The 13967-nt window shown below is 40.3% G+C and overlaps 1 protein-coding gene across 1 annotated transcript in view; it reads left to right on the top strand.

Moving 5' to 3' along the window:
* LOC115787197 (interferon-induced very large GTPase 1-like) overlaps positions 1 to 12770 on the top strand; it is a 41282-nt gene extending 28512 nt beyond the window's left edge. The window contains exons 4-6 of the mRNA XM_030739780.1: positions 8972 to 9030; positions 9145 to 12495; positions 12720 to 12770. Coding sequence (XP_030595640.1) covers positions 8972 to 9030; positions 9145 to 12495; positions 12720 to 12770 — 3461 coding nt within the window. The remainder of the gene's footprint in view (positions 1 to 8971; positions 9031 to 9144; positions 12496 to 12719) is intronic.
* The last annotated feature ends 1197 nt before the right edge of the window (positions 12771 to 13967 follow it).

Below are 13967 nucleotides of genomic sequence, written 5' to 3'. Positions count from 1 at the left end.
AAATCTAGCCAACACAAAAATTGTCTAATTTTTCTGTGTTCCAAACTTAATAGCTACATACTAATTACAGTTAAAGCAATTTTTGACTGCAAAAATAAAAAATATAGCTTGTCATCTTCACAAAGAGACCAAGCTTTTGCATGTACTCCAAAGAGTTGAAGAATAGCAGCTGATTTAATTTGGGTATACTTTTTCAGGCATTTTTGGTGATTTTGGTGCCATCAGTTAACAGGTTAAGGTTAGATATAGCTTTGTCTTTTTCTTCCTCAGTTATTAATGCGGTTAGCCTATTATTTGCTTCCCTACCAGTTGAAGGCAGATCCAATAAATTAAAAAAATCCATTATCTCATTTTTATCAGCATGCGTAGTTTGACTATATAAAGATTTGTAGTATGTTTCAAATATCTTTTGAATTTTCTCCAAATCAGTTTCCAGTTTATTGTTAGTGGGGTGTAATATTTTATATATGGTATTTTCAGCTTGTTGTTTTCTAATCCGCCATGCTAGGAGTTTACTTGCTTTAGGTCCTGCCTCGTAATATCTTTGTCTCATGTACTGTATATTTTTTTTCTACTTCCTCCCCTAATATCTTGTCTATTTCCTGCTTAGTCTGTCTAATTTGGTGCGTTACATCTTACTCTTCTAGTATTAAAAGTAGGGATGTGCCAATCCGATATTCAGTATCGGTATCGGTCCGATCCTGGCCTAAACTACTGGATCGGATATCGGAAAGAAATAAAAAATGCAATCCGATCCGACCTACATTAGCTGCATTACAGTTCTCCGTCATCTTCTTCTTCTTGTGGGTTTGCGGTTGACCAAACCAGCTTAGAGCTGCATTACCGCCACCTACCGGAATGGAGTGGGGGATCAGGAAATAACCCCCTCAGTTCTCCGTCGCTGCGACGGGTTCCCTTTGACAGGTGGATGATGCTGACATGTTTTTCCACGCCTCCACCGCTCTCTGCGTGTTTGTGTGTTGTGCTCACTGTGCTGAGAATTTCAGCTGTTATTTTTTTTCTCTGCTTCAGCTCCCGGGCATACTGCTAGAGAGCCGCGTCCGGTACCGGAACAGGGTTGCCGCGGGGTAGTAAAAGGTAGTAAACTAAATGAGGTCGAATTAAGACTAGTAAAAGGTAGTAAACAGAATTTGACTTGGTAGTAAATTTTTCATCACCCCTTTAATATATTTTGACTTTTCCACTGATGCAGACTTTTTGTTTTAAGTTTGTTTAACTATAAGATCTGTATAGAAATATAACTACTCAGCAGGACCTGAGCTGACGTTGTTGACGAGCGGTTCCACTGTCCGATCTGCTGTGCGCATGCGCGGAGTCATTTTGCGCCTCGTCATGGGAAAATGTAGCTTTCACAACTTTTGCTCGATGACCCGGCAAAGACTGGCTTAACCCTCCGGAGTTCACGGACACGCTGGCGCGTCAAAATGACATCGCCGATTTTAGATGACGTAGCATCGGGACGCTGCTGCCATGAATCTAAAGTGCAGACTTCAAACTATGTACCAGTTTTTAAATTACGTTGATAGGCCAAGTAATACCAGAGTTATCCCCAATAATTTACGTCATGCTTTTTCCTGTATATTGTCCTCACCTTCGATGCGCATTTTGTGCAGAAATAAACGGAAAATGTGAGTTTCGCTAACAGGAAGTGCTTGCTAATAAAAACAAAACAAAACAAAGTAATTCCCGACAACCCCTTTCCTATTGGTGGAAAAATCAACCAATCAGAAAAATATACGTTAACACGATGCATTAGGGTGCATTTGACTGCTGCGGAGCAGGTGAAAAAGTGGTAAAAGAGACAACATTACTGGCAAGTTTTGGCTGTGATGGGCCCCTCAGTCTTGTGGAGGAGAGAAACTGTTTTTTGAGGTGGCATAAATAATTTGTCTACCATCTTAATGTGAGTCCTGATTGCTCTGCAAATAGTTGTACACAAAAACACCTGAGGCCTTTCCTGAATTTTAATGTAAATAGTTGTATTTAACTTTATTATTTACTATATTTTTACACAAGTTTTGCAAATTTACAACTTATATTTGCATTTTAATTGTAAAAATAATTCGTTAAGCATGTTTCTGATTTTTACAGTAAAAAAAATTAACTTTTTTCTACTCTTTTATGTTTTTATGTCATTGTAAATCCAATGTCTTAATACAGTATGTCAAAATGAAAGAATAACTATACAGTCACACACGAGGTCGTGCTGAAAAAAAAATTATACCAAACAAGGCAAGGTAAACAGTTTCTAAGGTCAACTATGAAGCTAAAAACAAAAGTAGTCAAAAATGGCCAAATATACCCCGGACCCCAGCGGTTAAGCCAGTCATGGGGAATGATCGAGAGGCATTTTGTAAAGTGTGCAGAAAAAATATAAACTTGACCTGAAACGGTGTGATGGCGATCAAATCACACCGAGCATCCACCATTCACCAGCAGCGGATTTCCACGTAGGGAGCAGATTCCTATTTTGTTTTTTGGTGCTACACAAAGCACTGCAACTGCAACCTCAAGGTCAGCTACGAGCACAAGTATTGCCGTCAAACCTCAGCAGCAAACCAGTATTCCAATATTTTATTGGAAAATAAATAATCGGCTTGTGAGACTTGAATTTCATTGCATTTTGTTTATATTCTTAAAAAAACAAATTTAGATAGATTCAACTCATTGTCACTGTGCGCACAAGGCACACAACCAAATGATTGTTCCAGATCACTCATCCAGAGACGAGCATCTGCGGTCATGCAGCCAGAGACCGGCACTACTGTTAGGCAATGTGGTTTAAGTGTCTTGCCCAAAGACACAACGCAGCACTGGGACAGGGACTCAAACCGGCAACCCACTGGCTGCAAGACGGGCGCCTCCCTACTGCGCCTCTTTTTGAAATGTGTTTGGAATATTAATGTGTATCAGGTCTTAGTCAAGACAAAGTCACAGTAACACCTTCAAGTAAGTGGGATACAGTTTTGTCTTTGGTGAGAGATGGGCTATCATCGTACATGGCTTAGTGCTGTGAATCCACCGCTACCCCAAAAAAGGCTGCTGCTCGATTTCGTCCTGGTAGTAAAAATATTTTAGAGGTAGTAAAAATAGGTAGTAAAAGGTAGTAAATTTAACTCTAGGATTCCTGTATAAACCCTGCGGAAGGACCCCTTCCCCGTCAAAATATTTTTTATACTTTAATCCCTGATTAGTGACTAAATGTAGACCTGCAGTAGAAACGTATTTAGGAGAATGCTTGTGAATATAAAGAATTACAAGATTATGCTCACGCAGCCCCCAGTTTTTGAACATAAACACTGATAACACAACAGCAGCAGTCAGCCATTTTACGTGCAGTCTCTCTGCACAAGTGCAAAGAGGCGGAGCAGGTGAGCTCAGATGGAGCGGAAGAAAGCTTTTCTGCCTGTAAGCACCATTAAACCTTTACTGGGAAACAGCTGGAAGTCCTTCATCAACCACCTGATCAGTAAGTGAAGAAAAGAGAACTTTGTAGTTGCTCCAACCACCCTGTTTGTTTTACACAGGGAAAAACTGCAGTACGGAAGTTAAATATGCAGATGAACTGTTAATGTGAAAAAATTATTTCTTATCCAGTTGCTCAAGTAATCGATGGAATAATTGATAGAATACTCAATTGCTAAAATTATCAATAGTTGCAGCCCTACTGAAATTTGCAACATACCATAAGCCAATGCATCACCTTCTCACAAAGGAGCAACAGGATTCAGGTGATAGAGCAATTGTTGTAAGTAAGTAAAGTTTATTTATTTAGTGCTTTAAACAGACAAGAAGTCACAAAGTGCTGTGCAATAATTACGTAAAACACAATATCAAAAAACCCCAGATAAAGCACCATGTTAAAAACATATTAACATTACCATAAAACAAAAATAATAAAAATAAAGTTAACAGAAAGCCTGGTTAAACAGAAAAGTTTTCAACTTTTTTTTAAGATGCCACAGAGTCAGCTAAATGGAGCTCGAGTGGTAAACAGTTCCAGAGCTTTGGGACCACTGCCTGAAAAGCTCTTCCCCTCCCTGGTTCTTAGTCTTGTACGTGGGACAACTAAAAGATTTTGATTTTGTTGTGTGAGAGACTGTTGACTTCTGTAAAATGTATCCAGGCATTTGAAATCAATAGTTTTTTTTGTTTGTTTTTTAAAAAAAAAGATCAAATTTGTATCGGTATCTGCAGATATCCAAATGTAAAATATCGGTATCGGACCTAAAAAAGTGGTATCGTGCCAAACACACACTGTACAAAAAGGTCATACAAAGGTTTCCTCTTCACATCAATGAGCAGTATCTACACAAGCATAATTATTATAAAGGATGCTTATCATACTAACTCGGGGCTTATTTTTCAAGCAGACAAAGACTAATTCATATAAATATTTTAAAGTCACTGTTTTTTAACTGAATGTCATGGAAAACCCTGAGTTTGAAACCAAGGACATTGCATGCTCACACTGTAGTGACTTTTATATCATAAGGTAGCCAGTACCTAAAGCATACCTTCTTAATTTATTTTATTCTACATTGGACCACAACTTACAAATGAACCATAAACTCATTCCAAAAAACATTTACTGAGGGCAGAAACTAAGTGAGTAGCAGAGTCATTGTTACCCCCTGATTTACAATTGGATAAGGGAAGTAGAAAATAGTTTTATTGAAAAATTTGCTTTCTTATACCTTAGTCCTTTTCATATTTGCCTACTTTGACTGCAGCATTGCTGTTCTGCAGGAGAGGGAGCTGTAACTGAAACTTTAAGTAATTAACCCATTTTTTATGCATTTGGCTCAAATGGTTCAATGCTTCACAAAAGCTTAATTTGCCCATCACTACTGAGCGAGACTAGAAACAGAAATAAAAAATTAAGAATTAATCCACACACACACGAGCCACTACAGCCGGGGAGAACAGGTAAACTGAAACACACTACCAAGACGGGGGAAGAAAAACTGAACACAATACACAAACGATGGACTGGCAAAAAGCAAAAAAACCCCCAAAAAACAGGAAGTGATTTATTGTAGGGTCTTTACCTTACAATATAAAGTGCCTTTAGGTGACTGTTGTGATTTGGCGCTGTTAAAAATAAAATTGAATTGAATTGAATTGAATAAACAGGAAATCAGAAACGCAGACTTGATACATCACAGGGAGGCAGGCATGCAGAAGAACACAGGTGTTACAGGCAGAGCCTTTCCCCTTTAAGAGTGTAGCCTGATGGTTAATGTATTTCGAGACTCTAGCCGTTTCTCAAAACTTAAGTACGCAAGTTCAAACTTGCGTACTTGAGAAGTTTGAACTTGCGGACTTGACAAGTGCGAACTTCCCAAGTACTGGGGATTATTTTTCAATTGGGACACCAGCGGACTTGATGACATCACAGCTCAGCTCCAGTGTTTCTATCACCTTCTGGCTTAAATTTACTGATTGCTTGATTTTAAAAACATCATCTCTGAATAAAAACATTATACATGTATACACAGCTCTGCTGCTTACTGAACAAAAACAGGTCAGATGTTAAAATTATGTTATTTTTATTCCACCACTTACAAGAGACAGATGTTTAGATTACATTCAAATAAATATTAACATTTTAAAACATGTAATTTGATCATTTCTCGAGCAGGCCTGTCATCAGTCTTCACGATCTCTGTGAACATCATCAGCATGCCGCTGCGATGTTCCCGTTCTTGGTGAAAAGGCTCTCATGTTCCTTCCTGAGTAAAATATTTTTAATATCAGTTTTATCGATCTGCCCAGGAACAAATGAAACACTGAAATAAACCAAACATGAGCCATTAGAGATCATCAGAGTGAATTATATCTGTGTTTACCTTAAACTCAGCGGCAAAAGCGAGCAGGAGTTTTGAAAACGATGTGCCGGCAGTCGGGCGTTCTCCCCGCGTATTGCGAGCCTCGTCCGGCCCGGCGAGTGGACAGCAGCGGAATGGACCTCGCAGAAAACGTCGGAGCACCTTTGCAATAAAGTAATATCTTGATAAACTGAGGAGATATTTGATGTTTATACATCTACATTACTGAAAACACCGTAAAAGTTTGCTTTGTGTCACAGGAGCAGTAATATTTTAAAGTTTACTCACAGTTTTAGCCAGTCTTTTTGTTTGAGTTTTGTTTGAAATGCATTCTGGGATACTTGGCTGCACCAAGTCCACACAAGTCACCACCAATGCAGACTGATAGAAGGGGTGGAGCAAAAACACATTCAGGTATTTTATGCAAACTTTGATTTGGAACAGTACTTGGGCTGAGAATGATGATGTTTCACAAGTAGAAGAAGAAGAAGAAGAAGAAACAGCCTTTATTGTCCCACAGAGGGGAAATTTGGGTGTAACAGCTGCCGCAGTTATTATAAATATAAATAAGATATAATAATTCACACTATTAAGAAAAGAATATATATAAAATCAACAAACAATATTAACCTTAATACTACTACTAATAATAACACTATATACAATGTACATGATGTGCCTGTGTGTTGAACCTTAACAGGCCGGACTATTTACAGTATATTATATATTATCCTACATTGTGTAGGCTATTGTGGTTTTTGTTGGGAGCAGTGATGGTTATAAAGTCTTACAGCTGCTGGGAGGAAGGATCTGCGGTAACGCTCCTTTGTGCATTTAGGATGCAGCAGTCTGTCACTGAAGGAGCTCTCCAGCTCAGCAACAGTTTCATGCATGGGATGGGAGACCTTGTCCATCAGTGATGTTATTTTGGTCAGAGTCCTTCTGTCTCCCACCACCTGCACTGAGTCGAGAGGACATCCTAGGACAGAGCTGGCTTTCCTGATGAGCTTGTCTATCCTCTTCCTCTCAGCTGTAGACAAGCTGCTGCTCCAACATACTGCTGCATAGAAGATGGCTGATGCCACCACAGAGTCATAGAAGGTCTTCAGGAGTGTCCCCTGCACTCCAAAAGACCTCAGCCTTCTCAGCAGGTAGAGTCTGCTCTGACCCTTCCTGTAGAGCGCATCAGTGTTATGAGTCCAGTCCAGTTTATTGTTTAGGTGAACACCCAGGTACTTATAAGAGTCCACTATCTCAATGTCCACTCCCTGGATGTTCACCGGTGTCCGTGTGGTGGGTCTGCGCCTGCGGAAATCCACCACCAGCTCCTTGGTTTTAGCGGCGTTGATGAGGAGGTGGTTCCGCTGGCACCAGTCCACAAAGTCCTGAGTCCACTGTCTGTACTCTGAGTCATCCTCACCTGTGATGAGGCCAACTATGGCAGAGTCGTCAGAGAACTTCTGCAGATGGCAGCGTGGGGAGTTGATGGAGAAGTCTGCAGTGTAGAGGGTGAAGAGGAACGGTGCCAGCACAGTTCCCTGTGGGGCCCCCGTACTGCAGACCAGCCTGTCAGAGACACAGCCCTGTGTCCTCACGTACTGTGGGCGGTCAGTGAGGTAGTCCAGTATCCACTCGGAGATGTGGTGGTCCACTCCTGACAGTTCCAGCTTGTCTCTCTTGAAGTACACAAGTCCGCACAAGTACGTATATTGAGAAACAGCCACAGTTTTAGTGTTGTGGGTTAGTGAAAGCCCACCCCATCTCTCCTCTTTGCTGAGCTGACCCAGACGAGTAAGCTAGTTACCAGCTATGAGCCAAGCTAAGCATATGCCAGAGGTATTCCTACTACATTTGGAGTTGCAGATCTGGTCTACTCAAGTTGAGCACTAAAAGAGCTTTATACGAGCATTACGTAGGTCAACCAACCTAATTTTTTAAGTCTGTTACACACTGGACGTGTTTTTCCAAATAAATCATTCTCATAAAAAGCACTGTGAAAAAAATGAGGTAACATCAAGCGATGATGTAATGAGGTCCTGATGTTTCTAAACAAGAAAAGGAAGAAACAGAGATTCTGGGTGAATCCAACTCATAAGAAAGCTGCAGCAGGGACAGTTTCATGGTTTGATCCTGGAGCTGAAGCCAATGATATTTGAGGATGTCAGTGAGCAGTTTGAGCTCTTGTTGGCAGAGTTGGGATCACATCTGAGTCAGAGAAATTTCAGACAGCCATCTGACCCAGAGCAGCGGGTAGCTGTCTGTCTGAGGTAACTATGTATTATTTTACTGTTCCTATATCACTGTTTATTCAGTGTATGGGTGCACGTTTTGCACTATAATCTCACATGTTGCTAAATGCAGCGCTTTGATTGGTCAGATGTTAGTTTGCTGACCAAAGTCAGAACTTGATTCGAAAAAATAAATGGCCATATTTGTCCTGTGAAATGACACGGTCAGTGTGAATGGCTGCATTAAGAACAGGTAAGTCCAAAAAATATTTTTAACTCACGAAACATTCACACAAAATTTATGGTCTGGTGTGTAAAGGCCTTTCAACAGGCACAGGAACCAGTGAAGGTTGTGGGTTTAATTTTACCAGCAACGTATCATGTCAACAAGACAAGTGTTGTGACACGTGTCAAGAGTGAGTCACAAACTGATCTAACGGAGAGAATCCGCCCATTTAAAAAAAAAAAAAAGTAATTCAGACTCATAATAAATAAAACAGAAACCTGTGGGCTGGGAATTTGAGACCCCTGATCTAAAGCATTAAGGGGGTCAATTGTTCATGAAACCTTGGGTTATACAGTAACATGAACAAGTCAAAATGGGAATAGTAAGAGGAAGCATATTTCAACTGCTCCCTTTTTCACAAGCGGTTGCTGGTGGTAGATAGTTTCAAATATTTGATGTGACAGATTTTTACAGCAGAGGCCCTTCCTGGTGCAACTTTTTTTTTGTGCCTCCTCCTGGGATCTCAATTGTGTTTAGTGAATGTATTAGCCATTACACTATGGAGTCAAAGCAAAGAAGTTTGAAAGATTTGCAGCAAGAACAAGAGAAATGTATTGGATCCATCACACATTGATTTGGCTGTTTGGTTGTAATTTAACCTGCAGGAACCTCAGATGAGGACATGACTGTAAATAAGGAGAACATCAGTGGAAACATGGAGATGGTAAGAAAGTCACCATTTATTTTAAAAGCTATTAAGGACAATTTATTTTACCACACTGGATAACAGTAGAATTTATTTAAATACAGTACTTGCTTGTTTGCTTATTTACTACAGACAACAAAGGTTTCTGAAGAAATCAAAAAGAAAAAGCCATGTCACAGAGAAACAGAGACACTGCTTGGCAGACTTCACCTTGAAGACAGACTTGATCAGAAGTTTCCACCAGCAGGTTTTCTTCAAATACATCCACCTGTGAAACAGCACCATGTCACATCTGAGAAAGATCTAGCTCACACTTTTCTCCAAAGGCTGATGATGTTAGATTACAGGGCCAGATATATTCCTGTAACACCAGACAGTCCTGAGGGGACCCATCCAATGCCTGTTAGGATAACTGACATCACTGTGAAAGATTTCAGTGATTTGGGGGCTTTATTGAGAAGCAGGGCAGACACACATCAGACACAACAGACTCATGTGCATCCAATGGACATTCAGATGGCAGTATTTCACTGCTCAGATAGCTTTCTTAAACAGAGGATGATTACAAAGCTGTCCCACTGTCAGTATGCCTTACCTTTGCTTGTTCCTGACCCAGTCACAATGGAGATCGAGTGTCCTCTGTGGACTTTCAGACCAATAACAAAGACCTGGAAGGTAATTCAAATCAAAGAAGACTCAAGCATTGTTAGAGTGAAAAGTGTTCCAGTCTGCAAGGCTGAGACACCCTTGGTGTCCTTTTTCCGCCTGGGTTCACTGTCAGTGTCTAAATCTCAGCTGATGAACACTTTGATCAACGACCGTCACAGCACGTTCTTCCACAGAAACTGCCCAGGAAGCACCAAATCTCGCCATCTGATGGATGGTGTTGCAGAGATTGCCTGGTACTGCCCTGCTGGAAAACCCAATGATGCCTTCAATGACTGCATTGCCTTTTGTAATCTTCATGGTGATGCTCTGTTGGTTGAAACACAGCGTGAAATACTGATTGAAAAATCTTCCATCAATATTTTTCTTATTGCATCTCTGCAAAAACAAGACAAAGAAAGCTGTTCGCTTATATCAGCTCATTTTGAGTCTCAGAAGCCTCTCATTTGTCTCTGTGTTGATGACAGCTGTGATGTTGTTAAGACAACAACTGGAAAATACATCATGGGTCTCAAAGACAGAAGCCAGTCAGATGTATCTGAAGAACTGAAAAAGATCATTAGAGAAGTTTTATCTTCTCTAGATGGTTCCCACTTGAAATCATCCTTCCAGCTTGAAACCATGGCTGAGCTCTCTGGAATCAGAGTAGATGAAACTGACCCAGCCTGTCAAAAAGGGAAATCTGCTGCTGTGAAAATAATGGATCTGCTTACAAAGGATAACATGGATGTCTCAAAGATCAAACATGAATTTCTCCCATGTCAAGGTCATCTGTGGGATCAGTGGAGCAAAATACACAAAGAACTGTTTCATCTCAGAGGAGACATTGAAAAGCAGAAAAGTAAAAAACAACAGGAACTGATGAACATACGTCAGGAACAATGTGCTGCTTCCTGCAGTAAACTGATGGAGTTGTTTATTGAAAGCCTCTCATCATTGCCACTGACAGAAAAAGTGTATTTCCTGACATGGATTCAGATTTTCATGGATACCCTCTCCACAGACACTCTTTCCTCGGTTCTGTGTAACTATGATAAAAAGTGGTCTGAGGTCTTGGCTTTGAAGAATAAACATGATAAATCAGGTCTGTTATTAAGGAAACAAACTGAGCTTGGAGAAATATCCAAACAACTGCAGTCTGCCACTTTTGGTTTGGAGCACATCTTCAGAGAAATGGGACAGATCTATGAAGCCTACAGAGCAATAGAAGGAGAGAGCAGACACAGTGACTGGTCTAAATACCCTGAGCTGGCTGCACAGCTGATGATATCAGGACACCCAGTGGAGCTGATGGATGGTGATGTAGGCCACGTGCCTTTAACATGGATCTCTAGTCTTTTAGAGGAAGCCATCAAAAAACTGGGGGACCAGACAGTTTTTGTGTTGTCAGTTTTGGGCCTACAAAGCAGTGGAAAATCAACAATGCTGAACACCATGTTTGGACTGCAGTTTGCAGTGAGTGCTGGCAGGTGCACCAAAGGTGCCTTCATGCAGCTGCTCAAAGTATCAGAGGAGATGAAGAAAGACTTTAAGATTGACTATGTACTCGTGGTGGACACTGAAGGACTGCGTGCTCTTGAGCTGGAAGGTAACGCCACTCGTCAACATGACAATGAACTGGCAACATTTGTTGTTGGTTTGGGAAACTTGACATTGATCAACATCTTTGGAGAGAATCCATCTGAGATGCAAGACATTCTGCAGATTGTTGTTCAGGCTTTTATGAGGATGAAGGAAGTTAAACTTTCTCCCAGTTGTGTGTTTGTTCACCAGAATGTTACAGATGTTGCAGCAGCAGAGAAAAACATGGATGGAAAGAGACGCCTGCAAGAAAAACTGGACCAGATGGCCAAACTAGCAGCTGAAGAGGAGGTTTGTAATGCAGAGTGCTTCAGTGATGTCATTGAATTTGATGTACAAAAAGATGTGAAATACTGTGCCCAGCTGTGGGAGGGCAGTCCACCCATGGCTCCTCCAAATCCAGGTTACAGTGAGAGCATCCAAGATCTGAAGAACACCATCCTCTCTAAAGCTTCAAAGTCTCCTGGGATCACTCTGTCACAGTTCAAAACCAAAGTTCAGGACCTGTGGAATGCTCTCCTGAATGAAAACTTTGTTTTCAGTTTTAAAAACACACTTGAAATTGCAGTGTACAGAAAACTAGAGGCTCAGTATGGAAACTGGACCTGGACCCTGAGAAGCAACATGTTGGCCATTGAAAACCAACTTCATAACAGAATTGAAAATGGAAATCTTGACAAGGTGGAGGTGATTTATCTTAAAAAAGAATCGAACAAAACACATGAAACAATCAGAAAAGCAATGACAACATACTTTGAGGATGACAAAGAGAACGAAATGTTGGTTCAGTGGAGAGGCCGATTTGAAACTAAAGTCAAAGAGTTTCGTAATGAACAGGTGAGCACAGTGAAAAGAAAACTGGATGAAGTTATTGAGCAGAAGAAGGCTCGTAAGAAGCTGGATGATAAGAAGACAGAGTTTGAGGACAAGCTGCTGCAAAAGAGCAAAGAGCTCGCTCAGCAGCTGAAGGATAAGGCCAAAGATGAAGAGGAGCTTAAAAAACACTTCAGCTCTGTTTGGAGAGGCTGGGTTACTGAATTAACAGCAGATACTAAACCTGTTGAAGACATTAACCTGGAAAAAGATCAATTTACTGTCCTTGAAGAACTTGGTTTTGAAGTGACTCTCATAAATGAATGTAAACAAAATGGCAAATACAAGAACATACCATGGTTTGGTGATTATTCAAATTATGTAAAACTGCAAAAAATTCTGGCAATTTTGCCATCAAATAATGTTAGTGAAAAAAAAACCCAGATTGAATCGCTCATTAGCAAAGCTGAAAATGAGTCACTTAATGCAATCAGAAACAAACCTGTGGCTACAAGAGGCTACAAAATAGCTTATTTGCAGGAAGTAGCTAAACATGTAAAAGAAGAAGTGGAGAAATTTAAGAAGGAGAAAAAATGTGCTTTGAAGAAGGAGTTTACAGTTGATCTTTTACTGTATGTGTTTTGCAGAGCAGAGAGTTGGCTGCTAGACTCTCAGAAGAAATTCAAAATGAACAATGATGCGCTCACTTATTTAGAAAGCAAGAAAACTCAGTATTACACAGTTTTTAGAAGCTTTTGCAAAGAAAACTCATCTGCTGTTGTGCTCGGGGAACTGATATGTGAAAAACTGAAAGCGTCTACTGTTGAGACTGTCTGTAGCAAGACGGCCATTGGTCTGGCTGGAATGATGAGGTCTAATTTCCCAGCATTCAGGAACAGGCTAAATCTGGAAAAACATGTGCTGAAGTCACTCGCTGAGAAAGAAAAATTTGATGATTTCATCACCTACATCAGAAATCCAAGAAAACAAACAGAAGCTTTTATAAAAGCAGAAGTAGAGAAATACATCTTTATAGATCACAAAGATGAAACTGTGAAAATACTCAAGAAAAATATTGATGACATCAAGACACTTGTGAGTCAAGCTTTATCTGCTGCAACACAGAAAGTTAGAGGAGGAAAAACAAATATGTGGCTGGAGGAATTTTCTACTTTGATAAAAGATGAACTAACATTTGATACCATTTCTTCTCAAAACTTCAGTGACATTAATGATGTTGAGTTTCTGAATAAAGAGATAGAGAAAAGTTTTGCATCCATCATTGATCAGATGAGCAGCCTCTCATTGGATAAACTGAAGGAATCCAGGCTGAAGCCTGATGAAATCCTCATTGATCAGTTGTGTAGGTGCTGCTGGGTAAAGTGTCCATTCTGTGCAGCTGTTTGTACCAACACCATTGAGGATCACAGTCCTGATGACCACAGCACCCCTTTTCATCGACCCTCTGGGATCAAGGGATGTTACTATAGAGACACAGAGGAATTCTGCATCAGTTTCTGCACAACAGATGTTGCAAGTGATGGCATATTTATGCCTAGCCATGGGCAATCTGTGCCCTTTAAAAAGTACAAAACTGCTGGTGCAGAATATGCTAGCTGGAGAATCATGCCTGTTGAGTCTAAAATGGCATACTGGAAATGGTTTGTGTGTCAATTTCAAAATCATCTGGAAAAGCACCATGAGTTGAAATTCAAGGGGAGAGGAGAGATTCCTTGTGAGTGGAAAACAATCTTAAAGGATGATGCCATTAAAAGTCTGGATGTAATGTGTGAGTGAGTCAAAGAAACAAGACCCTTCTGACATCATAACTCATTAATCAAATGCCAGACACCTTATTCTGCTATTGACGCTTGTTTGTTGGATTGGATGATTGA

This window comes from Archocentrus centrarchus, chromosome 10, assembly GCF_007364275.1.
Source record: "Archocentrus centrarchus isolate MPI-CPG fArcCen1 chromosome 10, fArcCen1, whole genome shotgun sequence".
NCBI lineage: Eukaryota > Metazoa > Chordata > Actinopteri > Cichliformes > Cichlidae > Archocentrus > Archocentrus centrarchus.
Note: the sequence above shows the minus strand (reverse complement) of the source record. Positions and strands in the feature narration are given on the sequence as shown.